Here is a 27,181-nt window from a genome sequence, read left to right as displayed (position 1 = left end):
CCCCATGCTTAAAAAGTACAAACTACAGTAATGTCACGACAGAAAAGACTAACATAGAGCTGAGTGAAATTATCAAGCTAAAGAGGATCCACGCCAGCAGCTGTGTGAGGCTGTATGGCAACATGCTAACATGCTAACATACAGCCTCCAATGATAATGTTAACATGCTAATATTTAGCAGATTTAAAGTTTTCCTTCCTTGTAGCAGGACATCCTTGGCTGCTCTTTACCTATGCTAAAACTAACCTGTGAACTATCCCACAATGCTAACATGCTTATTTTTAGCATTTATATGTTAGCATGGTTGCACATTGTTGCTTGCAGGTCTGTTAGGCTGTATGTAAGCTAACATTACCCCCTTTTATATTGCCAGTTCAAGGCGGAACATTTATGCCTCTGTCGTGTCTTGGTCAACTGTTTGTGGGCTTTTGGTTTCATTTAAAGTTACACTGAGGTTTTGATCTGATCTTTGTATCTCTTCTGGCCTTTTTGCCAAAACTAGTGCACACTATAATAGATTATTACTTTTTTAATCTGTTAACCGTCAAAAGGGTTGCAGACTCATGGACACTTCTGAGATAGAACAGGTGACTCTCACAGGCTGTACCTGGTTTGAATACACTCTTAATACAGATGACGACAGGTCAATAAGAAGCCCAGATCAGAGAGTAATGAACCGAACCAAACTTCCTCTGCTGTTGTCTTTCTTCTGATTTCCGAGGAAACATGATCCTAACAAGCATACAGGCAGATGAGGGCGAGAGAGAATTATGTCTCAGGACATGTGCCATCATGAAAATGATCAATACAATCAATGGACAGACCAGCTGTAATCTGGGACGGGCACTAAAAGTGTCGGCTAATCTGCTCACCACGACACATCGCATTAGAGACTGAGTGGTTGTGGGACACTGAGAAATAATTTTAATTTCATGGACGCAGATATTGATGCCCCCCAACTGTCACATGGTTTACTGGCTTGCCTTCCACTGAGTTGGTTAGATATGACATTTGAAATTTGGGTTAATGCAACAGAGCTGACACACATTTTCATCCCACGTTTTTAGAATCAATCAGATAAGCTCCAATCGGCCCAATGGAACGTACTTAAATGTGAAATAATCTCAGCTCACCTAATATGTAATGTGGAACATTTGTTAGCCCATGTGCACACCGACATCTCCATAATCCCCATAATATTCAACCATATAACACTTTTCTTCAGCTGTCGCTCACTGGTTGAATGACTGACAGATTGAGCATACTGGTAGCTCACTCATCCTCTTTTCCGTTCTGAATATTTAAGAGATACTCAGCTACCATTTCTTTTCCTCCTAATACTGATTCAAAAATATTTGAGAATTTGAAATCAATATAACTCCAATACTAATCTGATAAAAAAATATATATATGAGGGGCGCAGATGGCCTGGAAGTTAGGTTGTGCCCCATGCAAGTGGGCAGCCCGGGTTCAGGTCCGACTTAAAGCCATCTTAAAGCTGTTTTAACATGAAACAGGTTTTTATTTTTTTTGTTAGATTTTGGTTAAGATTGTCTCTCCTTTACAAAAAATAAAATAATATTTGCTAATATTTTACAAGCATTGACTAATGTTTAACTCCTCTTTAGCTCTGTTCTCTGTTCTCGGGGCGGCAGTAGCTCAGTCTGTAGGGACTTGGGTTGGGAACCGGAGGGTCGCCGGTTTAAGTCCCGGTGCGGACCAAATATGGAAGTTGGTCTGGTAGCTGGAGAGGTGCCAGTTCACTTCCTGAGCAAGGCACCAAACACCCTCCCCACCACCAGCTCAGGAGCGCCCGCTGTGGGCAGCTCCGTCACTCTGACATCTCTCCATTAGTGCATGTCCATAGGATCATGTTTGTGCATGTGTGTGTTGCATGATAAACAGAGTGTAAAAACAGAATTTCCCCTTGCAGGGATCAATAAAAGTAAATCTTAATCTTCTTTGTCACTATAAAACGATGGTTGCTAAATACAGCTGTGATAAATTCCGTGCAGGCTACTTTTTCGCAGAAGAAGTAACAAGTCTATTTTTATGAATAGATATGCGGTTTTGGACTGTGCATTGACTGGCGTACTTGCTGATACTATGCTTCTGCATTTTAGCTTGTAAAAGAGGAAATTCTGACATCAGTTACACAGTGACTCTATCTTTAGCCCGATTCAGACTGCCATTTCAAACTGCGATATTTAGACCCTTGTCACATTTTGCCTCAGTCTGAATGCCACAGAGGAGTAATGTGGAGACGAAGTGATCCCCCCTCTTCTGCCAGCAAAATATAAAAGAGGATGAAATTTAAGTCATAAAATGAATCAGGCGTCTTCTGGTAGCTATCCGTGTCTTTTTTAATGTCTTCATAGTCTGGCCTGTGGATGGCCAATCATTTCCAGCCACATCTGGAATGATATCTGCCGATTGGTTGATGTTTAATGCAGTGGCGGATAACTGTCTCTTATTGGCTGATGCTCTGAGGTGTGTGTTGGACGAGGGTGTTGATTGGTCGACCCTGCGTCCTCTGGTGCAGTGCTGCAGTGCTGAGCTGTCTGCAGGTGTAAATGAGTAAAGCAAGTGTGTCAGTGTGTCAGTATGTGCGTGTGTGTGTGTGTGTGTGTGTGTGTGTGTGTGTGTGTGTGTGTGTGTGTGTGTGTGTATATATGTGTGTGCTCGTTGCAGCAGACTGCCTGGCCTTCATGAGAGACTGGTCTCCATAGCAACCATCCATAAAGCCTGGGCCTTAGAACAAAGATAGCTTCCTTCCCTGCTTGCTTTTTTTTTTTTTTTCCACCAACACCTAAATGTGCTGAGCGCGCTCCAGGGAGAGAGTGAGTTTGTGTTTGGATGAATGTGTGGTGTAATCAACAATCACTACTAATCTCATAGCACAGTCAGAATGTGGGGGCGTGTGTGTGTGTGTCTGTGTGTGTGTGTGTGTGTGTGTGTGTGTGTGTGTGTGTGTGTGTCTGTGTGTGTGTGTGTGTGTGTGTGTCTGTGTGTGTGTGTGTCATGCCAGAGCAGAGCATCTACATTTGAACCCAATTAAAATAAAAAATTGCAACAATAGAAGCATCTATCTGGAGGGAGGGATGGGCACAAATTCAGGAGATCGTTTGTTTCAGCCTTCACAGGAGGATTTGAAAGACTTGCACTTGGGAAAGCAGAGAAAGCTTATTGATGCTGCTGTGCCAGACCTGATTAATCAATCCCAAATAGTTGACTCCTTTCCTTTTAGGACCAGTCTGCAATATTCTGCAGAGGCAGGTGTTTTTGGACCCCTTGCTGCAGCAGTTTTAAAGGCAGAGTTCCAGTCCAATTTGACCCGGGTGATTGATAAGATCGATGCCACTCTTTCTTGTCCATAAGTCCTTAAAAAAAAACCTTTATACATTACATTTTCTTAACCATGGACCTTCCTTAGCATAAAGACTGGAAACAGTGAGCCTAGTGATGTCCTTAAGTTGCATCTTGTTTGTTCAACACTTGTAAAAAAAGAGGGGTTAGGAAAAGTCACATTTGGTTTGTGGAGCTTTACTATTATTTCTCAAAACTTCCATATAACCTTACATGTCCTCATTAGTTTGATTTGTATCAATACAGTGAATGAAGCCATACCAATATGGATACTTTTAGATTTTCTTTGTAAATAAAAAATAATATAATTAACAACAACGTTTTTAATACTGTGTGTATGTTTTATGGAGTTTGCTCTTGGTTATGATCTGTCCTGAACAATAAGCTGTAACATAAGCATTGATTAGCATAAAGACTGCTAACAGCTAACTGGGCTCTGTCCAAATCTTACATCTACTGTGTTGAAATGGGTGGGTAAAATGTTAAGTTTGGTTTAAGGAGAGATTTCATCTTGTTATTTCCTATTTTGTTCTGGACCTAGAGGCAGCATTAAACGTGTGCAAGCAAAATGATGTACTGTATCTACATACTGACTGTGTTGACAGAAAGGATTGTATTGTTTTTGTAAATGTTTTATATAAATAAATAAAAAAGGTGAATGCTTCATGTCTGGATGCAGCTGCACTGCAGGAAACAGCTCAGACATCTGTAGTCTTCTTTTACATCTGGCTTCTTTTTTTTTTTACTGAGGCTGTTAGAAATAAATATTGCACAACAGAGGAGAGCAAAAATACATGAGAGCAGGTCTGGTGATTTTATTATGTGTGATTCTTGAGCTGAAAATTTCATTAACATTGAATTTGTTTAAAGATGTGTGTCTGGAGTTTGATCCAGGCAGCAGGAGAGAGGTGGAGGATTTAACATTGATTCAATCACTTGGAGTCATATTACTTTCATTCTGCGAACATACTAACATGCAGGGAGGCTGCTGGTGTTGTGAAGCACATCGGTTGTGACAGGTATCATTTCTGAATATTATACACGTGGGCAAAAGCTCAATTTCTTGTCACTCTGAACTCAAGAGCACAGATGCCACAATATGAGTTTTGACAAAAAAAAAATGTTGTAAAAAATGTCTTACAGTCAGTATCAAATTGTCACTCCATGGCAAACCAAGCGGCAACCTCTGGTGTTGAAAAATGAAGATAGAGTGTGGAACGACAAAATCCTGCAGTTTGTCCAGGGTCCGCTTGAGGCTGGCTGCAGGGACCGCGGAAGTCACATACACACCACCTGAAAAAAAAGCCAGTTTTTACAGTAGAAATGAACATGTTAACAGCATGGTACTAAAAAACACAATGTCTGAGTCTGATTTAATTATTGTCTTCATGTGCACACTCTGTGTTGGCTCCGGCCATTAATATTTAAAGTCTATGTAGAAGACACATCAACAAATTACACACAAGATTAAGCCTTAATAAATCCTAAACTGTTAAGTGGTCATGATTGTAAAAATAATATCAGCATCCTGTAGACCAGGGGTGTCCAAAGTGCGGCCCGAGGGCCATTTGCGGCCCTTGAGGGGATTTTCTGCGGACTTCAAATGAAGAATCAGAAGATTTTGGCCCGAGGCCTTGATTAAGATTAGCACATTATCTTATTTTTCTTTTTCATGTTAACAAGGGCTGAACAATATTCCTAAAATAGAAAATGTTCAGTAACATGTATGTTGTTGTTTTTTTTTTTTTTTTTAAATCTACAGCTTTTACTATTTTCCACATTTTTTTGTAAACTATGAAAAAAAAAACGTATGCACAGATTTTGCAAACAAGCGGACTGTTGTTTAACCATTTAATGACCTGAGCTAAATGCAGAAAGCTTGAACCACGTTACAGGTTTGATTCTGAGGAAAAAAACAAATAAAGTAGAACGAAGAAATCAAAATATTTGATTTCCTTTTATTAAAGGGTTTTTTTAGCGAGCCTTTTGATTCTGATCTACAAAGCCTTACTATTTTTTCAACTATATTTTAAAAACACAAAACCTGTGGCCCGCGAGCGATTCTAACACGACAATTTTGGCCCGCAAGAAAAAAAGTTTGGACACCACTGCTGTATACATTTTAAATTCTCCTTTATAATTAGAAATTTAACATGGGGCTTAATGGGGAAGGACTAGATTTAGAGGACTAGAGTCAGCTTCAAGTGGCCACTTAAGGAACTGCAGATTTGAGCATTTCCACATCAGCCTCATATCTCAGCTGCATAGGTTGCAGATGGTGGAAAGCCAATGAGCCAGAAATGTGATGTGGTTTCAGTGTTCGTCACCCCAGCAAGTGAATCTGAATAAACTAACCAACATGTTAGGTCTCTATAAACGCAGCTGTGACCACTGAATCTTAGAGCGTCTTAGAATCCCTTTGCATCGGGATGCAGAAATGTGTAATGTGTGGGTGATGGTGCAGGGCAGGCATAGGACTTCTGCTAATTCTACTTCTTCTTTGACATGTGAGTGTGTGTGTGTGTGTGTGTGTGTGTGTGTGTGTGCTGATCAAAAGAAACATGCTTAGTGTGCGGCATGCTGCAGATACGACCCCACGCTTTGTATACTCATATACAGTATATGTGTGTGTTTGAGTGCAAGCTCATGCACACACACGTACTGAGAGAAGATGCCAGTGTGATCTGTTTGGCCTCTTTGTTTATCGAGCCAGGCCTTTCCTGCCCTCTGATGTGCGTGCTCTAGCAATGAATAGAGCTTTTTGTGCGGACAGACACACACACACACACACCCCTCCTCATGATTTGACTGCTGAGTCCATCTGATCAGTGTGTCCTGCAGAGAGAGTGATAGTGAGAGAGAAAATCTGATATGATAGTATCAGGGGCCGGAGAGCAGATTCGCACAAAGATAGGCTATATGTGAGTGAGCTAAAGAGGATGAATATCATGGTGAGAGGAGCTTCTTTTTTTCCCCTGCTTCCCTGAGGCAATGTCAGTTTGATTCATGTAGCCTGTTTCATAAATTTGCCTCAAGGAACTTCAGGAATACACGATCCAACACCCTCTCTTTCCTCAGACCCCGTTAGCAGACGATTAAAACGCAGTGAAGTCTTTAAGGCATAAAGACACAAGGAACAGTGGCGGTTCAAGCTCAGTGTTACAGGGGCACTGGCCCCCCCGTTGGCCCCTGCCTAGAACCGCCCATGATAAGGAACCAAGAAGCAATAGAGATCAAGGACCAGAATGTTAAGATTACTTCTTAAGCTTAATTATCTTTGAAGTTTAAACTTGGATCCTCACTTAATGAAGAACCTACAATATAGGCACGAGACAGAAGAGAAAAAGGAGAGATGAGATCGAAAGAGGAATAGCAGAGGAGAGTAGGAAAGTAAAGAGAAGAGAAGGGAATAAGGAGAGCAAATGAAGGAGAAAACAGGAGAAAAAGAAAAGCAGGAGGAAGGTGAAAAGGGAAAAAAAAAAGAAAAACAGGGGACAGGAGAAAGTAATAAAAGAAGAAAGGAGAAGAAAAATTAAAGTCCCAGATTTGTGTCCATCACAATGGGCGTGGCCTGAACGCAACGTCACTGATGGTTATATAGGCTGCAGCTGTGGCGGCGGGCTCGCGCTGCTGAGACAGGCAGAGCACAGAGGACCGGTGGCGCGCGCTCACACACACTCCCCAAACAAAGAGAAGCACGCGAGGCAGCACAGCATCCCACCCTTTACAGCCGCGAGCTCACTTTGCAGAACCGCCCCCCCCCCCCCCCCATAAAAAAAAAACAAAAAACACCATCATCCCTCTCAGACGGAACCGGTCCGGACAGAAGCACCATGTCAACTAACGGCGCGACTAACGGAACCAGCGACATGCTGCAGATCCAGTTCGGTCTGATCAACTGCGGGAACAAATACCTCACGGCGGAGACCTTCGGCTTCAAAATCAACGCCTCCGCCACGAGCATGAAGAAGAAGCAGATCTGGACCCTGGAGCAGAGCGGGGACGAGTCCAACGGGAACGTGTTCTGCCTCAAGTCACATCTGGGCCGGTACATCGCGGCCGATAAGGACGGGAACGTCACCGGAGACAGTGAGACCCCGGGCCCGGAGTGCCGGTTCATCATCACCGCGCACGATGACGGTCGCTGGTCCCTCCAGTCCGAGCAGCATGGTCGCTACCTGGGGGGCACCGAGGACCGGATCATCTGCTTCGCCCAGGTCGCCTCTGTGGCGGAGAAATGGAGCGTGCACATCGCCATGCACCCTCAGGTCAACATCTTCAGCATGACGCGCAAGCGGTACGCGCACCTGAGCTCCAAGGTGGACGAGATCGCCATCGACCGGGACGTCCCGTGGGGGGTGGACTCCATGATCACGCTGGTGTTCCGCGAGCAGCGCTACCACCTGCAGACCTCCGACAACCGTTTCCTGAGGAACGACGGCGCGCTGGTCGCCACCACGGACAAGAGCACGGGCTACACGCTGGAGTTCCGCTCGGGCAAGGTGGCGTTCAGGGACTGTAGCGGCAGGTACCTGGCGCCCTCCGGGCCCTCTGGTACCATGAAGTCCGGGAAGAGCGCGCGCGTCGGGAAGGACGAGCTGTTCGTGCTGGAGCAGAGTCACCCGCAGGTCGTGCTCACCGCCGCCAACGAGAGGAACGTCTCCACCCGGCAAGGTGGGTGTGGTGGTCCCGGTGTGTGTGTGTGAAGGCCTGGTGGTGGTCCTGTGTGTGAGTGTGTTGGTATCTCATCCTGTCAGAGCAAGGGTTAAACTGATGGAATGTCAGACTGCACCCTCCCCCCCCAACCCCCCCTGCATCACACACACACTCTCTCTTTTGCATATTTATGTGCAGCAAATAAGACAGTAAGTGTTGCCACATTTGCCTAATATAACATAGGCCTATGAAAATGACTCGATATGATAGAGTGCAGGCAATGGCCAACACAAATGCACACCTTACGCACACACTTACACTGGAGCTTAGCCCGTAACATTTTAAATCCTCTGTTTCCCAAGCCCAGAATAATTTTAGGAGAATAGAATATAAAGCTGATAAAAGGGTTGTTGGAGTTTTACAGACCTCTAGCATGAAGAGAGTGTTACAGAAGAAGAAGGCCACAGAGTCCTCAGCTTTTTCTTTTTAAATGTGCACGTGTGCCATCATTCAAATGCAAAGCAGCTTTAAACTGGCAAGAGAATGAAGAGGCACAAAGCAGCAACAGCTCCACAGTTCAGAGGAGGGTAAGATAAACACGGCTACATCACCAAGAAAAACAGGCTGAAATCCAGATGTTTCATGATGACAGATGTAGCAGCGATGTCTGGTGCTGACAAAAAAAAAAACAATAATAATAAAAATTGCAGTTCCTCCAGTGGCCACTTGAGGCTGGCTCTAAAAGTGAGTCCTTCCCCATTAGGCCTCATGTTAAAATGTCCAACATTACAGCAGAGAGTTCAATGAGCCTCTTAGCTTCTTCAGTGTAATAAACAAACAACTCAGGCTGGCAAACATCACGCACAAAAATCTCTTGAGGCACAACGGGTTTACTGGTGAATTATTTTTGGCTAATAAGCTAGCCACGGGCGCAGACTTTATAGCGTTCGCCGACCATTTTCTCCTCTTCACTGTAACCCCCTTGTCCAAATACGGCTCCAGAAAACCAACGTGGTGTCCAGTGTGTTGAACTCTAGGTTTCAAAAAAAGGGAAGTTCTCATGAGATAAGATGGAGTTTATTAATCCCCAAGGAAATTCTGGACGAACGAATGGGTTACGTCCAATGATTTACAGTCACTGGGACAGATACTTTGAAGTCACCTTTTTGTAACACAGCTTTCATTTAATGGCAGTATATGTTCATTTTCACCTCATATAACATCCACTGTCTTTCCTGTTATAAATGCAAAACGTTAGTCATCACCGTAAAGAATTATGAGCCTGTATATGAGCAGTGTTTGAGTTTAATAGCCCTGATGATGTGTTTATATTTATTGGGTGTGTGTGTGTGTTTCTGTGTGTGTGAGGTTCTGTCCATATGTGTCTGGTCTTCAGCTGAACGATTGGGCAAAGCATGTTTCCTCCACCTTCTTCCTTCCTTCCCTCTCACCCCTCCTCTTTACTTTTTCCATCACCTCCTTTCACCTCTCCACTCATTCCTCCACAAAATGTTCCCTTTACATATTTCATCATGTACTTTTATTTTCATTTCCTTGTGCCTTATGCTCTCCCATCCTCCCTCCTCACCCCCTCCCCCCCACTCCTCTTCTTCGGTCTGGCTTCTGCTGCTGCGTGTGTGTGTGTGTCTGAGGTCATTATCAGTGGCATCCCTCCTGCTGGACAGTTGATGGGTGTCTAAATAGATCATGAGTCATTGGGTTTTCGCCATGAATTAATTAAAATCCCTTAAATGTTATGAATCACGCTCCAAAAACCCTCTTTGACGCAGCAGTCAGAGATCATGACTGTGATTCTGGCAAAGACTGGGAACATGCTCGAGAAAGTAGAGACGGTGGTGGTTTCTGTCTGCTGTAAATGAATGATACGAATATACTAATTGATGCTCTTTAAATCTATATTTAGCGTCTGGTCTAACTGGAGGTAACTGGTGAATACACAGTGCGGGTTGGTGGTTTCATTCCTCCTTTTCCCAGAAAGTATGATCCGTCTCTCCGTCACACAGTGAGCCGGTTTGTTCGGTCTCCCCTGGTTGGTTTTTACTTGTCTCCAGGATATTTATCCACTTTTCTCACCGTCCTCCCCCCCCCCCTCAGACTCAAAATGGAGGACAGTTTTTAGAGGCAGAGCTTGGGTGAAAACAGTCGCAACATGAAACGTTGTATAAATTCTTCCATTTTTTAAGCTGACCTGATAATGTTGGATGATGACGTTCGCTGTCATGCAGGCACAGATTGCCATTTCTAATCCCACACTGAAATAGAAAAGTCATTTCTGTCCGTGGGACTAAATCAGATTATTCTATTATTATGAAGGATTTAGGGTCTTTAATGCCACAGAAAACATCCTACTGTCAAACATCCCACTTATGTTGTAATTAAATCATTTATTCAGGACTTATTTCTGAATGTGAAAGAAAAAAACAAATGAAGTGTTTTAGAATCTTGCATTGGAAACTGAATGTATTGAATGGCATTCGATCATACTTAAGTGAGATGAATGTGGTGGATCCAGTTTTACTTTACTAACTTCGTAGTTAGTGGACTGTTGCAGCTCGTTGCGATGTGACAGATCCACAGTAAACACGTTGAAGGAGCTCTTTTGGATTTTCTGGTTTTCTGGTAAACAAAAGTTATGTTTACATTCAGAGCTTTGCACTAAAGAGCATTGTGGTCACCCACTAGGTCTAGCAAACATGATGAATGTAGTTCTGTCCTGCATATGGTTTCTACCTTGTAGTCTTCTTCTTACTCTTTGGTGATTTACTACATTTCTTTGCAAGTTATTTATGCCAAATCTTTTTTTTTTTTGCTGCTCTTGCAACAAGCATGTCTAACACTGTTCTACCTGTGACTCAAACAAACTCTACTCGCTATGCAGGTGTTGAAGTGTTGTAAAGATCTGCTCTGTAAATGGTCCTCTTGGGAGCCTTAATCATCACTGGGATGTTCTTTCACTGATAACAGGAATATATTTACTTAAGGCAACCTTATGTAGTTGAGTGCCTGTCTCAAACATCCTGGTGACATCACCTCTGAGAGGATGTTTGTCCACAATATGTGCTCTGATGAAGGACTACACTTTTAATATAAGGTGGACTTTTCTTGTAAAATGCATTAAGGAAGTTTCCTTTTTGTTTTGAGCAGCAGAAATGTTGTAGCACGACATGTTTGAGGTTGTTTGCCTTTTATGATATCCTGCATTGTGAAACTTTCAAAGGTGCACAAGTCAATGTTGAACTACAGTCAATATATCATCCAGCCTCAGTGTCAGCTCTTAGGAGGGTTTTCATACTAAAGCCAAATCCTGGAATGGGAATGAAACAGTTGTTGCTTCGGGAAATTGATCCATACAATCTTTATTTGAAATCTTCCTTAACAAAGATGTCTTGATAAAAAAGGGAGGGGGTCTGTACCTTTTACATGAAAACCCTCGTTCAAACCTCCAACCTATGTCATTGTGATGTGGATAAAATGTGGAATGGAAATAAACTGTCTCCAGATGTTTTACAGAGCGTACAGCTGCTCTCTGCGGTGACTTTTCTGCCTGGCAGATTTGAGCCAAGATGGCAGCTGAAGTCAGCCGGATTTTATTAGTAGCCAGAGGTCTAAGACGTGAGGGTTAAACCTGAAGTGGGTCAGTCCAAAAGCTGCTTTGTCCAATCAAAACTCTCTTTTAATTCTCACTGATAATGTTTGAAACAAATCCAGTCTAGAAGTTTCCTGAGAAACCGAGTAGCAGGAACTTTTTTAATCAGTCCAAAATTCGGATCTGGGAGGAGTTTCTGCCATTAAGATGAATTGGTTGTTTTTGAGGCTTTCATGCATATTTTTCTGTATTTGAACGTTAAATTGGCGGGTATTGGAGCACAATGAAAGAACAGTTGTTTAGTAGGAAAGTGTCTTTTGATGCTTGTTCTGATGCACTGTTGAACATCAGCTGCATCCCTACATCTGAACAATGGAGCTGTTACATAAAATAATACAAGACTAATCATAACAAAAAGATGTGATCGTGAAAGCTAGAAAAATGATAAAAGTGGCTCCGATTTACAACATTAAAACACCTCATGTAAAAACCTCTTTTTTAAGAGTTCACCTAGTTTATAATAGAGTAAATAAAAAATTCAAAAATATTTCAAACTGCAGTGAAAATATCTTCTAAGCTCATTGCAGGTAATCATGCTCTTTGTATTTGCCATGAATCAAAATCCATTTTTTTAAAAGCTTCTTATGTAGGATTTTGCATCAGCTGTCCTCTAATCTGTGCTTGCATTGCTCATAATTGCCATTAATAACCCTGACTCTTGCTTATTTCCTGTCTTTAACGTTCACCCTGGTCAACCTGGGGATGAACATGGAGTGACTTTTTAAAGACCCTCATGTGGACTGAGACACAATTATAAGTCCGTTAGCCTGGAGCTCATTGGCCTTTTAGTGGCCTGTTCTGCCCCTTAATCTGTGTACATGTGAGACTGAGGACTGAGTGCTGCTTTTGTCAGCTAAATGGATAAGAGCCCATCATATCCTGTAGGCTACTGGTGTGACCGCTGAGAGCCAACTCCCGATTATCCTCTCTTAAAACAGTGAAAAGTCAAATCCATGGTAAGGCAGTGAACATCCAGTGTTTTCTGACCGCATCCTGTGACCAACCTCGTCTTTTTGTAAACTGGAAATTGGACAATTAGATTTATTAGAGTTGTTATGAATGCATGAAGCTCCTCCTCAGTCCTATAAAAATATGACAGAAGCCACATAAAATATTTAGAACGCCAAGCAACTGAAAAGACTCAAGAGTCATGTGTTAAGATAATCTTTTTTGACATTTATGGAACAGAATTAGTAGTTGACAAGCTTCAGGGTAGTTCTTTGTCATTTTTATTATCAGTCCGTTTTGTAAAAATGCTCAACCTAGCAGCCGGCTAGCTTGATTTAGAGGATAGAAACGGGGCCAAAAAGCAAGACTGGTTCTGTCCTCTATACAAGAAACACATTTTCATGGTGGTTTTTTTTTGGCTGCAGCAGGGACTTCCTACATAACATGACCTTTATGTAGTGACTACACCCAGCTAAGAAATGTTGCCCTCTAGAGAAAGTCATGCAAACAGAATTTAATTCTTTTTTTTTTTTTTTTTTATTAACCTATTTTTTTTGGCCATTTTTTCCTTTATTGGATAGGACAGATAAAGAGAGGCAGGAAATGTTGGGAGGAGTGGGGGACAAGCAGCAAAGGGCCAACGTCGGATTTAATCTCACGGCCGCTTCAACGAGGACGATGACCCCGGTACAACTAGGCTCTTTGGCGCCCCAGAAGAGTTGATTTCTGGACGCGAGGACAAACGGCTACCTTTTTGTTGTGTTCTCTGTTCAACAACCACATAGTAATTTAAATTTGTGTGGCAATTTTTCTTGGCCGGTTGCAGTGACTTTATGGATGAGATGACATCAAGCGGGCCACAAAAGAGTCCATAGTACATACTAGGGGTTAGCTTGTGTTACCTGCAGACAGGGCACAGCTAGATCTCTGACTTCAGCTTCACATTGACCCTACAGAGTTAATATTGGTTTCAATATTCTGGATAAATTTGAGGAAAAAAGCCCACTATTTAGTACTCTAAATGTTGAACCGGTTTGTAGACAACAGTTAGCCCTGTTTTTGTCGCCCGTCTTGAAAACCAGCTCAAAGAAGCAAACAACTATTTTCAGATTACAGACACAAATGATAAGTGATGCGATGCTCTCGGGAATTGTCGAAATCAGGCGAAATAAGAGCTATAATCACGCTTTAAATGACGTGTTGTGGTTGTGTGGTGAAAGACTGGAGACAACAACTGTGGCTCTGTTGTGTCTGGCCATGATTCAGCAGCCCTGACACCCTTTCTGTATCCTTCACCCCCCCCCCTCCTCCCCGCTGGCAGGAAATGAGACATGAGGCACACAACTCTGACCTTGGCTGGTGTTTGTTAATCCCTGCAGGGTAAAGGGTGGCGATTTGCTGCAACACATCAACACAATTGGCACACTCACCCGATTAATAAAAAAAAAAAAAAAAAAGGGATTAATGCATCTTTGGTAGAGTCCACTGACATTTAGACTTTAATGTGTTTGTAGACCTTCAGTTTGTTTGTGTGTTTTCAGACTGTATTATTTGTGTGCGTGCAGGTTAGGAGTGTGCCAGACGAGCCATTCCTTTTTGATATTGTTGTCGTCTTTATTATAGGTTACGCTTCAGCCGGTCTCCAGTGTGTCATGCTACTCATCTCTGGGTGTGTCTGCTCTTCTCTAATGCCCACCAACTCAGTCGAACTGTAGTTGAGCTCATTTTTGCAGCACACCGGACACGCAACAAACTTTGAATCAATTAACCAGGAAAATTTGGGACATCCCCGGGGCACACAATGATGTACAGTATCGCCCATGTCTGACCTCATTTTACTATTGTTAGTGGAAATTGTATTTTCCAGCATATTCACACGGCAGCTGACGACAAAGTCAGAATGCGAAACTCGGATGGTTAACTCTGTTTTCCACTTTAGTTTGCTAACTACTTCCTGGCCAACATTAACCTTTTTTAATGGTGGTAATAAATAAAGAACTGGTGTTAAATGAACATAACTGCTTATGTTAACATAAGATAGCAATTGTCTGAATGCTTACATTAGCACTTCTGTTATTAAATATGTTGTTTTGCAAAAACAAATGGACAGATTTATGTTTAAAAAGCAAATTAAACATTTCCTGATTTACGGTGTAAATCTACCAAAGCTATGACTTTATAGCTACATTCTAGCTAACGTTAACAGGAGCTAGTAAATGAGTGGATGCTAATGCTAGGTATTGCACTGTAAGACTTAGCTGAGATATTCAGGAGTGCATTTGTGAAAACTAATGATATTAGCGAGTGACTGGCTGAATGCGTATGCTAGCTGTTATTTGACTATAGCTATTAGCTTAACATATATGTTGTTGGAACTTAAAATATGGCTGGATTCAACTCCAGATTTTCATTGTATATCACCTTTTAAATTGGTAAGTAATCTTAAAGTGGTTACAATTTAACATATAACCTACATTTATAAAACTTGCTTTAATGGTTTTGACCGCAGAGGAAATCGACCGCTGTGTGAAAGCATTAAATGTTTTAGGTTATTTATTTTGACAAAGGTTAGTTTGAAACTTTCCTAATGTTTGTAGCACTTTCAGGAGTAAGATATCATTCAACACAGAGGTTTGTTCAGCATGTCTATCTATGTGTTGTCTATCTTGGCTGATAGTTTCACTCTATTAAAAAAACTTGAAATATGGCCTGATTTACCTCAAGACTTTTCTTATTCAATGTCTTTTTCAGCTGCTGCTCAATGATAATTTGAACTATTCAATCTAATACCCGGAAGCCAGTAGTTTTAACATTTTAGCAGCGTTTGAGTTTTCCACCCTCAGTGTTATTCCAGATGAAGATGGCTGCTGTGTGAATATGGTCGGTTAAAGTGGCGTGTGTTCAGTGATTGCATACTGAGCAGCGGTCTTACAGTCACTGCAGGATTTAGTGTGAAGGTTGGCTGACTGTACGTTTGGATCGGAACAAAGGCCGATGATCTGGCTCCCCGTTTCTGCCCCAGCTTACCGCCTCCTCAGCCAGGCCTGCTGAACAATAGGAGACGTACACACACACACACACACACACTTACACACACACACACTGGATACAATTGCATGCGTTCACAGCAGGCCTCAGTTTGCTGGCTCACAGTTACGGGGGCCAACAATCTGTGCCTGCCACCATCAGGCTGAATGCGGTGGGTGGGGAGGACAGAAAGATGGAGAGGTTGTTTTCAAGTGTGTGTGTGTGTGCGTGTGTGTATGTTTGTATGTGTTTGGTGTGGTCTGGGTGGATTCTGGATGTGTGGTCATAGTTTTTTGGTGTGGTTTGTTCAAGAAGGACACAGTGGGTGTGTGCACTGCTGCTGCTGCTGCTGACCCTCTTCCCTCCTCCTCCTCGATTAACCCTGTGAGCCTTAAAGTTATCCGAACACACACACACACACACACACACACACACACACACACACACACACACAGCGAGAAACACAAGACCTCTCTCTGGGTCACGGCTGAGGCCTCAGTGGGAGTGTTTTGTCTCTGTCAGTCCTGTTTTTTTATGTGGTGTGTGTGTGTACCTACCAGTATTTTTCTCTCCTTGAGATATAACTTGTGATCAGTTCAAGGTGTGTGTGTGTGTGTCTGTGTCTGTGTGTGTGTGTTACTGTGTGTCTGGAAAGAGGAGATAAGCTTCTTCCCATACACTGTCTGGTCCGCCCAATAAAACAGACAAGAGAGCCAAATGTCATCATGTGGAATATTCAGGTTTGAAAGACTCAAATACATACAGTAGCCCTAAGCAGACATAAACATGCATGCTTTGTAAGGCCTTTTTTCTCAGGTATACATAACGTTTCTAAATTTAAAATCAGTTTCTTAAAAGATTGAATGAGTAAAATCGAAAAGAAACAACCAGCATGGCTGTCTTAAAGTAACAAAACATGGATATCAGAAACACTAAAGCTTAAAATTACACAGTTTATATCAAAATGTAACGTATGTGTACTAAACCAAAATGTAAAAATGGCAACCGTGTATGCAATTCTCCTGGTTGCTGAGCAAAATTGGTAAGTGTGGTAGCCTTCTTCTGAAATTTACATAAATTTGAATTATCAAAACAAAACGTATGGTCTGTTAACTTTAATGTGAAACTCTTAAAGTGCTGTGTATTCTGTTTATTTATGAGATAACTACTGAAATGGGTTTTGATAAATGATTGGAAACATTTAAATTGTAAGTCTTTTTTAATATTTTCAGTTTTTGCGACATATTTTCTTCTACATGTTCGCTCCTGTTGTGCAGCAGCTGTGTTGTTGAGTTAGAGTTGAGCTCTCCCAGCTACTGTACCGACTGTCTGTGTTGGCCAAACAGGAAACAGAGGAGATTAGATGAGAGCTCAGAGATGTGACTTATGAGCGTGAAGGCGAGTGGAGTCTGACCCTCTTTTCTCCTTGTATTTCTTTCATTACTACTCCTCCTCCTAATGTCCCTCTTCAAACCCTCCTTGTCTTTAGCAGCTAAACATACGGTTCATCTTCCTCACTCCCCCCCCCCCCCCCCTGCCCCATGTGTTTCCCATTACAGCTGTTATATTTTCCTTCACATCATCCGAGCACGTTTCATTTCAGAGCGGGTACATCACCACATATTTCTGCAGATACTCGATCTTTTCTCAGAGGCCTGGGTTCCCTTAAGGAATTAAGTTTCACAAAATGTGCACAGTAACTCTTTAGTGACGAACACGTTTCTTATAATAACTTTCTTGTAATGTATAGCTAACATATTTCATGCCTGTGACAAGGATCTTGTTTTTTTTTTTTACTTTAATGCATTGTACATTTTGTAATGAGACATCATGTGATGTTTGAAAAGACATGTCTCATTAGGTTTAATGTGAAACTTTAAGGGACTTTAAATTGACATAAAAACTGCAACAACAACAAAAAAGTTCAAATTAGTTTCACAGTTAAACTGCATTAGTTGGTTAGTAGTACAGATGTTGTTGCGTGTTAGTCGTATGTTGAAAAAAAATGTAAAGCCATGTGCGTCTCCAGCTGTGAGCTGCGTGAAATGTCTCGCAGGGTCTGGTCAAAAAAACAACCAGAAAGGAATATTGTTCTCTGGTCATTTTTTCCCCCCCTCTAATAAATCTGGGTTGAGAAAACAAGAAGATACTCTTTGCCTTCCATGCCGCCTTTGGCAAAACAGAATAATAACTTTCATACAGTCCCTAAGCTGAAAATACATCCTGACCAGAGGACGTACTTTCCAATTTGAAACACATGATGCTGTTTTTATTATTAAGAGCATTTTAAGGCCGCTACAGCCAGCTTCAAGGGAACAAAAAAAAAAAAAAAGAAATGATAGAAAGTGGGGGAGGGGTCACACATGAGACGAATGGAGAACACATGATTGTGTTGGCTTGTTGTTTCTTTTCTCTTTGTGTCTTTTGGCCTCTCTTGCTCTGCACATATTTACACAGTAGGCTAACAGACAGTCCATCTCTGTGTCTATCAGCCCCCGGGCTGTAGGTCGCTACACGCCATGACATCATCATATACAATGGCAAACATTGTACAGTATGAAGTGTTTGCAAATGTAGCCGTACCCTGCAGAGTTCTCTGTGTCTTTATCCTGCAGTTGACTCGTGTTTGTTGACCTCTTTGTTGCTCTTAAGTGCCTCAGTAGGGCTGATGGGATTTTATTGAGGCTTGGCGTTCTGTTTACATACAGGCAGGCGTTCAGTGACACGCCAACACGGCTTCAAAGCTGCAGCTGAAGGTCGTATCTTTTGATAATGATTAATCTGCTGGTTACTCTTTTGATGAACAAATCCAACTTCAAAGATTTCCTCCCATCAGCCTCAGCTGAACCTTCGGCGTAATGATCGATGGTTAACATGTTAACTAGCCAAGATGTTCCACAGTCACACGTTCAGATGTATAAATAATGGATGTAGCCATGATGACTTCACCCATTAGTTCCTCAACAGCTTTTTTTACAAACCTTGAGTTTTATATAGCTGCTGCCTGACACCATGTAAGTTGTTCGGGGGCCAGAAATGGCAACGGGGGATTCATTAGCTGGTGAATGTGTTAGTTAGTTATTTATCATATTTCAAACAAAACATCCCTGACCCGTATTATACAGAACGGTATGTCCTTATATGATGTATGTTGAGTAAAATAAAAGTAATCCCCTTTCAGTAGTCATGAACAATCAACACCATTCATTGTACCAGGCTGCTGTAAAGTTGGGCATTTCAATTGAATATTTTTTTTTTGTACACGGTGAAAATGGTTCCTGATTATTTTTTTAAAACTTCTTAGCTTTTTAAAGCAACTGCATTAATGTGTCATTATAGTGACCGTCAGCCCTGATGAGTAATCCTTTGAACTAAAGAAGGGGTCTGTCTGTCTGGACTGTGGCAGATGTGTTTGTGGTCGTGTGTGTGTGTGTGTGTGTGTGTGTGTGTGGTCATGTGTGTGTTTGTGCAGCTGTGTGAAATCCTTCACTAATCCGAGCTGTCTGATGTTGCTCATTTAGCTCGTCTGATCCTGATCAGAGGACGTGTGTGGGTGTGCATGTTTAGAGGACTGACTGTGCGTTCTTGAGTTCATCTGGACTTTCTGATTTTAAGAGTCTCCTGTTGGCAGACTCTATGAACGTCCTAAATGATCCTGCAGTGAGCTAACCTTTCCTCCCAACTGTCTTACCGCGTCCAGGTATGGACCTGTCGGCCAATCAGGACGAGGAGGGCGACCAGGAGGTGTTCCAGGTGGAGATTTGCCGCGAAAACAGGAAGTGCGCATTCCGGACTGCGGCTGGGAAATACTGGACCCTGACTGCTAACGGAGGCCTCCAGTGCACCGCCTCCAGCAAGTGAGCATCACACACAACATGAGCATACCTGCTCCAATCAGTCCATTAACATTGAATGTGTGTGTGTGTGTGTGTGTGTGTGGGGGGGGGAGTATGTATGACATAGGAGTTTTTGTGTGTAGGAGGTGGACATGGAGTGATCTCATATCATGTCTGCAGCATGTTGTGGGAGTTTGAGTGTAACCTTTAGAGAGTGATTTTCTTTTATGTGCAGCGGTTCGGTCCAGCTAGATTGCTAGCTCTTAACCCCTGACCTTTGACCCTTGACCCAGTGCTCCTGGATGATTTCCCTGTGAGGCCCCAAACTGATTTAGGGCCTGTGTTCACTACAAAAGCCTTTTTTTTTTTTTTTTTTTTTTTTAAACTGCTGGTAGTGCCTGTTTTTGTATCCAATAACATATGCAGTTCAGCAGTTTCAGAGTCAACTTTGTTTTTGTCGTAGTTGAAAATAGTTTAACTTTTGGAACACTAATCAATCCAAATGCCGCATGATTCCTTTCCTTTGTTGCTTGTACATTCTCTTTGTAAAAATGTCCTTAAATAAAACAATGTATTAGGCATGCAGAGAAACTTAAAACAGACTTAAGTCTAAAGCTGAATTGCCTCGAAACAACTTCAGAAAGCACCAATGAGAAGTGCAATGAAATTGAAGTTCAGGGTGCCGCCTGCACCTACATACATATGCACTACTGAAAGTTTCTAGAAAACTTCAGGAAAAGGCTCCCCCTTGAATCTTCTTAAGTTGCCGATCCATATGCATCTCACAGCAGGAATCTTTCTTGTCTTTTAAATGTTATCTACCTCTTATTACCTATTTTGTTCAAACACTGGCTTACCCCAACGTCAGAAGGAAATTTAACTTGGGGGGCTGACAAAAAAAGTGTGGGTAGAGTCAGGTGAAAGATTGGGCTGTTTATGTTCACACACACACACACACACACACACACAGCTCATATACAAAATGTTTGTATGTGTATGAAAACACTATTATAGAAAGATGCAAAGATAAAGTTTAAAAAATGAGTCCAAATAAATCTGATCCCGTTTCAAATCGAGTTCGTTTTAGAGTCATCGAGATGCTGTGAAGATCTTCACAGGAACTAAACTGAATTCCGATCTCTCTCTTCTCGAGATTTGAAGCTTTGCCGATCAGACCACAAAAATGTTTCTGCGAGTCTCTTCGGCCTCAGAATGGGACGCCTGTGCAGGAAAATAAAACCGACCTGTTTGCCAAGAGAAAGGATTAACAAGCTCCTGGGTTCAGTTAACTAAAGACCACAATGAAGCGTCTCCTCCTCTCACCTAACAATTACTTCGGCTCTGGAGAAACCAAAAGGGTGCCAATTTGTGAGCAACAGGAGAGCTCAACGTTTCTCTGTGTTTTACACCTGACACTCAGAGTGTGCTACCGGATAGATGTCAGCCATGTGAACTGAATCACTCGTCTTACCACTCATGCCTCTACACTCTCTCTCTCTTTCTGTCTGCAGGTCAGCTAATTGTTACTTTGACATCGAGTGGCGTGGGAAGAGGCTGACTCTCCGGGCTGCGAACGGGAAATATGTCGCCGCCAAGAAAAACGGCCAGCTAGCAGCAACCATCGATTCTGCCGGTCAGTGAGATGTGTTGATTCAGCCCCTCAGACAATGACACGTAGCTGACTGATTCACTCCTCAGCAGAAAGAGGGGGTGGGGGGGGGGGGGGGATTTCAGCACAGTTAAGAGTTGAGGAATGAAATATAGGCCAGGCTGGAATTTCCAAACAGATGTCCCCTAAGAATATGAGGGCTGATGAACTAAACAAAGAACATATCGTGTGTTCATTCCTGAACTTGGGAGTTTCTGGAAGGTGGACAAAATAAAATTTGGACAGATGCAGGCTAGCTGTTTCCCCTGATTTTTAGTCTTTGTGCTAAGCTAAGCTAACCTTGCAGCTGGCTGAGGAATTTAGGATGGTAGATGGATTTAAGAAGAGCTGGATGGCCTGGTAGTTGTGTTGCACGCCCCATGTGCGGAGGCTATAGTCCATGTTGCAGCGGCCGTTGGTTCGATACCGACCTCTGCCCTTTGCTGCATGTCATTCCTCACTCTCGCCTACCCACATTTCCTGACAGTCTTCAGATGTCCTATCAACCAAAGGCAAAAATGCCCTGAAGAATATCTAAAAAAAAAAAAATAATTATTTATCTTTTAGTGAAATTTTCAGCAAGATAAATATTTCAATATATTACAAATTGTCCAAATCTCCTGTATTACTACTGCCTTACTCTTTATAACAGCACGTGGAGTTCATGAGGAGATGATGTCATATAGTTTGTATATCAGATGTTATTCTTAGCTGTAAGACACAAGGCATCACATCAGCAGAACAGAAGAACCACCCATTATAAAGCTGCTTCTGTGTGCTGCTGGCTGTGGATCAAAGCAGGAACTTTCAGTTTGTGATGAGTGAGCTGTCACAGAGCGCTTTTTAGGGCTGAAAGTGAAGCCAAGTTGCTTTACATATATTTTTAATGAGATTAAACTCCGCTCAAAGTGTGAGCAGGAATACAATGCACCCTAACACGGTGGTAGTGCTCCTGAATGTTAGATTAGTTAATTAGTTACTGAAGCAGTTCAGGACATGGGATAGTTCAAGCTGTTGAGTCTTTCCTGCTAACCTGGTTCATCCTTTTGTCTCTATCCAGGCGAGTCCGAAGAGTTCCTCATGAAGCTGATCAACCGCCCGATCATCGTCCTGCGCGGCGAGCACGGCTTCATAGGCTGCAGGAAGGTGACGGGGACTCTGGACTCCAATCGCTCTACCTATGACTACTTCACCTTAGAGTTCAGAGACGGAGCTTACAGCCTGCAAGGTCAGTTCAGGTGTTCAGCTGACGATACATCGTCTGATTTGTTAGCCAGGCTCACACACACACACACACACAGCAGCAGCTTTACACAGAGCCTGTGAAAATACCTCCTGCAGGCACACGAGGGATTAAATCATTTTCTCTTTAAGTGATTCTCATTATGGGTTTACTCTAAGGCTTTTGTGCCAAAAAGAAGGATTTGATTCGGATAAATTTTCAGCCTTCTCATTATGTAATTCAAACAAAACAGGTTTAAGCCTTTTGTTCCCTCCTCCGATCTTTGCTCTCCCATCTCCCCTCCGCCCCGTTCATCCAGCTACAGTTACAAACTAGTTTCAGACTGTTTTTCCTCTAATGCGTCCGTCTGCCTCCCCTTTTTGCAGACTCAACGGGGAAATACTGGATGGTGGGAAACGAGCAGGCGGTGGTGAGCAGCAGTGACACACCCGTCGACTTCCTCTTCGAATTCTGCGACTACAACAAGCTCGCCGTGCGCCACGCCGCGGACAACAAGTACCTCCGTGGCGACCACGCTGGCGTGCTCAAGGCCAATGCGGATGACCTGGAGACCGCCACGCTCTGGGAGTACTGAGCGAGGCGGGGATGTTTCCGCCTGCTGCTGCATTGCTGATGAATGAAGTGTGGCGATGCAGCGACCCCCGTCCTTACATCTACCTATCCCCCTCCCCTCCCCTTTCATTCCTTATATTATATCTGTACTTTATATGTCGATAAACTGCACAGAGAGAACGGGGTGGATAGAAGAAGAAGTAAGGAGACACTCCTTTCTCTCCTGCCTCCCTTTCCTTCCCTTCATGCTTCCTTTCTCCCTTAATATGTTGCCATAGTTACCCAGGGGCTGTGCACTTTTTTTTCTGCTCCAATCTGGTTCGCTGCTCGACCTGTCACTCACTCCCTCCTTGCCTTACGATTGGGCCATCCCTCTCCCAGAGCAGAGCAGAGCCAAGTTTAAAAAAAAAAAAAAAGCCCTCCTCCTCTCTGAGTTGAACCCTGCCTTCTCATTCTTTTTTGTCTGTGTGAGCAGCTCATGGCGGCAGTATTTATGGTCTGCTGGATCTGTTTCTACCTGATCTAATCCCCCCCAAAAAAAACAGGATCCGGCACCAGATAAAACCAGCTGCAGCTGCTTCCTGTCAGCTGGTTACAAAAGATGGAGGATGTGTGTCTGTTATTGTGTGTTTGGATCATGTAGAAACAGATTTTTCTGCTCCGTGTGTTTGTTTTCCTGAGCAGGCCCTGTTGCCTCTGTGTGATGACATTGTGGTATAACTGGAGTTTTATCTGATGAAGATGATGATGAAGATGATGTTAATGACGGGTTTAACCCCCCTTTGCCTTCCCCTCTCCCCCCCCCCCCCCTTTTCATCTCAACTGTAAGATATTCAAATGTAAAACCTGTTTCCTGTGTTGTTCTCTAGATGTGTTCTCATTGGTTGGCGAGGAATTCCCAAAGTGGAAGTAGGAAGTTAAAGCACTCGTCCTCGTCTCCCCTCCCATTGTCCCGAGAACACTATGAGGGAAAATAAAAATAGAAAGTGTACAGACACAAATGTTAACTGCACACATCTGTCTTACTGGAAGAAAAAAAAGAAAACACTTGCTGACACATATTTGGATTGATTTTTTTCTATGTCCAAGGCACAGACATTATCATGGGGAGGCGTACAGTAGCGAGACATGAAATGATTTATAGACCTTTTGAAAGATGCTTTTTGACTCCCTCAACCAAACGTTTACGTCTCCACCTTTATCGAGACCAAACCGTTGATACTGGATGAACAAAACGTCATCAACTCACACACACACACACACACACACAAAACTGGCCAAACTGGAACTTGGTGCTACTAACTCATATAATAACTCATGACACGGTAAATGTTACAGCCAGCATTTCTCAAACTGTCCGGAGACCCTCGGATTGTGATTCTCTGCTGCGTTTCTGCCCATTTCAGAGTTCCCATTAATTACCTTAACCTGCTTCTATTTTGGTTTCAATTTCCGTCTGAACTTTTGAAAAGTATACCTGAAAGCCCTCACAAAGAAATGATATAATTGTGTATGTTTTTGTTGTTGTTTTTCCTGATTTGTCCGTGAGGTGGTGACACTTAAAAAAAAAAAAAAAGTAAAGAAGCAGACGTTGAATTTGTCCATTTTACAGAAATGTCTATCATGCAGACATGTAGCACATTGCACCCACGGGTCCCCGCTCTTTGATTCTCCACCCTCCATATAACGCATAAATCAGCAGTCGTTTCAGTTCCATAAAGTGTATACAGCAGAGCAAAGATTATCTTGACATTGGGCCTTGAATTATAAGGCTCTTCCATCCATTTTCATCCTCATCAAACATTCCTCTGATGAGAAATTCAGAATGGAAAAATCAATCATTGTAGCCTGATGAAATGATACATGATTGTAGCCAGCTCCTCAACAAGTCGGTCCAATTTCCTCTCAGAGTTTTGAGCATTTTTTTTTGCATGAAGGGTTGAGAAGCTCAAGCAAGTAAAAGAGGAGGGACAGCGTCTCCACCGTAACCAAGACCAATGCTTAGACAAACGGATGTGGAAGGGTTGACATGTGGTAATGACTGTGCCTTACTCACGAGTTTATGGGCAGAAGAAAAAAAAAAAAAAAAAAAAGGAAAAATCCACATCTTTGCTTTGTATAACTGGAACTTCTTTTTGTATTATTATTTTGTATAATTTTTGATATTGTGGATTAATCTCTCTCTCGTGCCATTGGTTCACCTTAAATCCAACGACCAATAAAAATGGGATTTGGAACGCAACCAGTCTCTATCATTGCTGACTGTCACGTTTTTGTTTTTTTACACTTAAATCCTGATATTTATTCACCTTAACATTGAACGTTACATTTTCCTTTTTTTGTTAACTACAGTTAGCTTAATAAGCAAAAATCTAAAACCTGTCAAATCTTCAATATCATTTTTTCTTATCGGCTAAAAGTCTTATGTAGCTACTAAGCTGAAGTTGCTTGCTATAAGCTAGCAGAAATAATCATAACTTGTAAAGAGCAATATAATAAAGAAAAAAAATCATAGTGTTGTCCATTCCTATTCATCAAGCTAATTTTAAGGGTTCTTGTTAGCTTGCTAATTCAGCTAACTTAGCTGTATAATTAAAAAATACATAAATCCATCTGTTTTTAAAGCCAAAGAAAACTCTGCATCTTAGCTTAGCAACTTGGTTTATATATACTAGGAAAGTTAAACTACCAATTTTCCAGTTTTGTTGGTTAAAATGAAAATGTTCACCAGCAGACTGTTTAGGTAGAAGCTAGCTTTGTTATTAAGCTAACCGTAGTGAAGTTTGATTAGCTGCTTAAAAATGTAATGAAGAAAAATGTCGGTTCCATTAAATTTAGGTTTTATATTCAAAAAGAGAAATCAGTGAATCATGACCTTTATATTAAATTCAGTGTTTAGTAGTTTGTATACATTTAAAGTTAAGTAAACTTATGTTTTGATTGTAACATTTGATAGCTATCACTAAAAAAATATTTTTATATATTCATTAAACTCCAAATAAAGAAAGATAAACCTGGCATGACAGACAAAGGAAAGGCTTTGTCATGTTGTGAAAAAGAGGATTTCAGCGGCCTTGAATCTGTTTTCTTGCTTGATTTAGTAATCACGAAACACTATTATGATCAGAGTTCAACCTGCACACACTCGCAGGCTTTTCTCACGCTGCTCATTTCTCATATAGCCTCATGGTAGCGCTTCATGCTTGGTCTCCTGCCAGTTTTTGACCACGGCGGCTCCATGTGCTGTCCCAGTTACACACACATTTATAGAAACACACACACTTTTTCCTGTCTCATGAATAGGGCCTTTGTGTTCGAACATTTATTCTAGAGCAGGGAGAAAGGGTAACCCTCTCTTCACACACACACACACACACACACACACACACACACACATGAACATCACTCAGGGAGGTAATGTAATGATGGAGCCTCTGGAGCAGGTTTCTAACCCCCACTTCAGATCCCAGAGGAACACCCAACATGGCAAAACAAACACACACCAACCCTCCATTTAATATCATCCCCTCTGCTGTCTGGTGTCCCCTCCCACCTTATCCTTCTTCCACTTCTCTCTCTCTCTGCTTTGACCTTTTTTCCAACCATCTATCCCTCTCCCTCTACTTTCTCATTTCATTCAACAACTCTGCTGGAAAGATGAGTCACTCACAATATGACCAAAGCCCCAGAAATGGATGCAGCGGTTTGTGGATAGAGTGTCAGGCTGAATGCAGAAGAAAATTAGGGGAGGGTTGGGGGAAGGGCAAAAGGGAGGGAGGAGAGGCGGAATGGCCGCCATCTCCACCGCCTTGTTACCATGGGAACACTGGCAGCCAGAAGCTGAGAGGTCTGTATCAAAGAGGCGAGCGAGTGTGTGGCATTGTTGGGAACAGAATTGTGGAGAGAAAAAAAATATTAATTATACATTCAAAAAGTAGGCTGATACAGGCAGAGGAAGGCTGTGGGTGCACAAAGCTTTGAGGGGGTTAAGATGAGGAGCCCTGGGGAGCAGCAGGAGGAGGTGAAGGGGTTGGGTGGGGGTGGGTGGGGCATCTGCCTTTGATCAGAAGAGACCTCATCATTTAGGAAACAGCACCAAGGCCAAGCTCAGCTGAACTACTTTTTTGTGCGTCCCTCCCATCCACCCGACAGAAGAGATTGTGTAAACGGTCTCACCCATCTTTCATCTGCCGACAGACTCTCCTCGCTCTAATCAAATCTACATCCATTCAAAAAAA

The 27,181-nt window shown here is 42.4% G+C and overlaps 2 protein-coding genes across 2 annotated transcripts in view; both read left to right on the top strand.

The window, feature by feature from the left end:
• Positions 1-27,181, top strand: part of b9d1 (B9 protein domain 1) — a 310,365-nt gene that overhangs the window by 249,586 nt on the left and 33,598 nt on the right. The gene's annotated exons all lie outside the window — the stretch shown is intronic.
• On the top strand, positions 7,168-25,185 carry fscn1a (fascin actin-bundling protein 1a). Its single transcript, XM_061065710.1, has 5 exons — positions 7,168-8,040; positions 19,365-19,521; positions 21,012-21,133; positions 22,209-22,376; positions 22,757-25,185. Exons 1-5 carry the CDS (start codon positions 7,200-7,202, stop codon positions 22,963-22,965), a joined length of 1,497 nt encoding a protein of 498 aa, XP_060921693.1. The 5' UTR covers positions 7,168-7,199; the 3' UTR covers positions 22,966-25,185.

This window comes from Labrus mixtus, chromosome 20 (genome assembly GCF_963584025.1).
Source record: "Labrus mixtus chromosome 20, fLabMix1.1, whole genome shotgun sequence".
Lineage (NCBI taxonomy): Eukaryota > Metazoa > Chordata > Actinopteri > Labriformes > Labridae > Labrus > Labrus mixtus.
Note: the sequence above shows the minus strand (reverse complement) of the source record. Positions and strands in the feature narration are given on the sequence as shown.

What these genes read in the sequence shown, in the direction of transcription:
- fscn1a (XM_061065710.1), top strand. Translation starts at nt 7,200, where the DNA reads ATGTCAACTAACGGCGCGACTAACGGAACCAGCGACATGCTGCAGATC. An exon ending in CAGTGCACCGCCTCCAGCAA is followed by an intron (nt 19,522 to 21,011) that starts GTGAGCATCACA and finishes TTCTGTCTGCAG; the next exon opens with GTCAGCTAATTGTTACTTTG. An exon ending in AGCAACCATCGATTCTGCCG is followed by an intron (nt 21,134 to 22,208) that starts GTCAGTGAGATG and finishes GTCTCTATCCAG; the next exon opens with GCGAGTCCGAAGAGTTCCTC.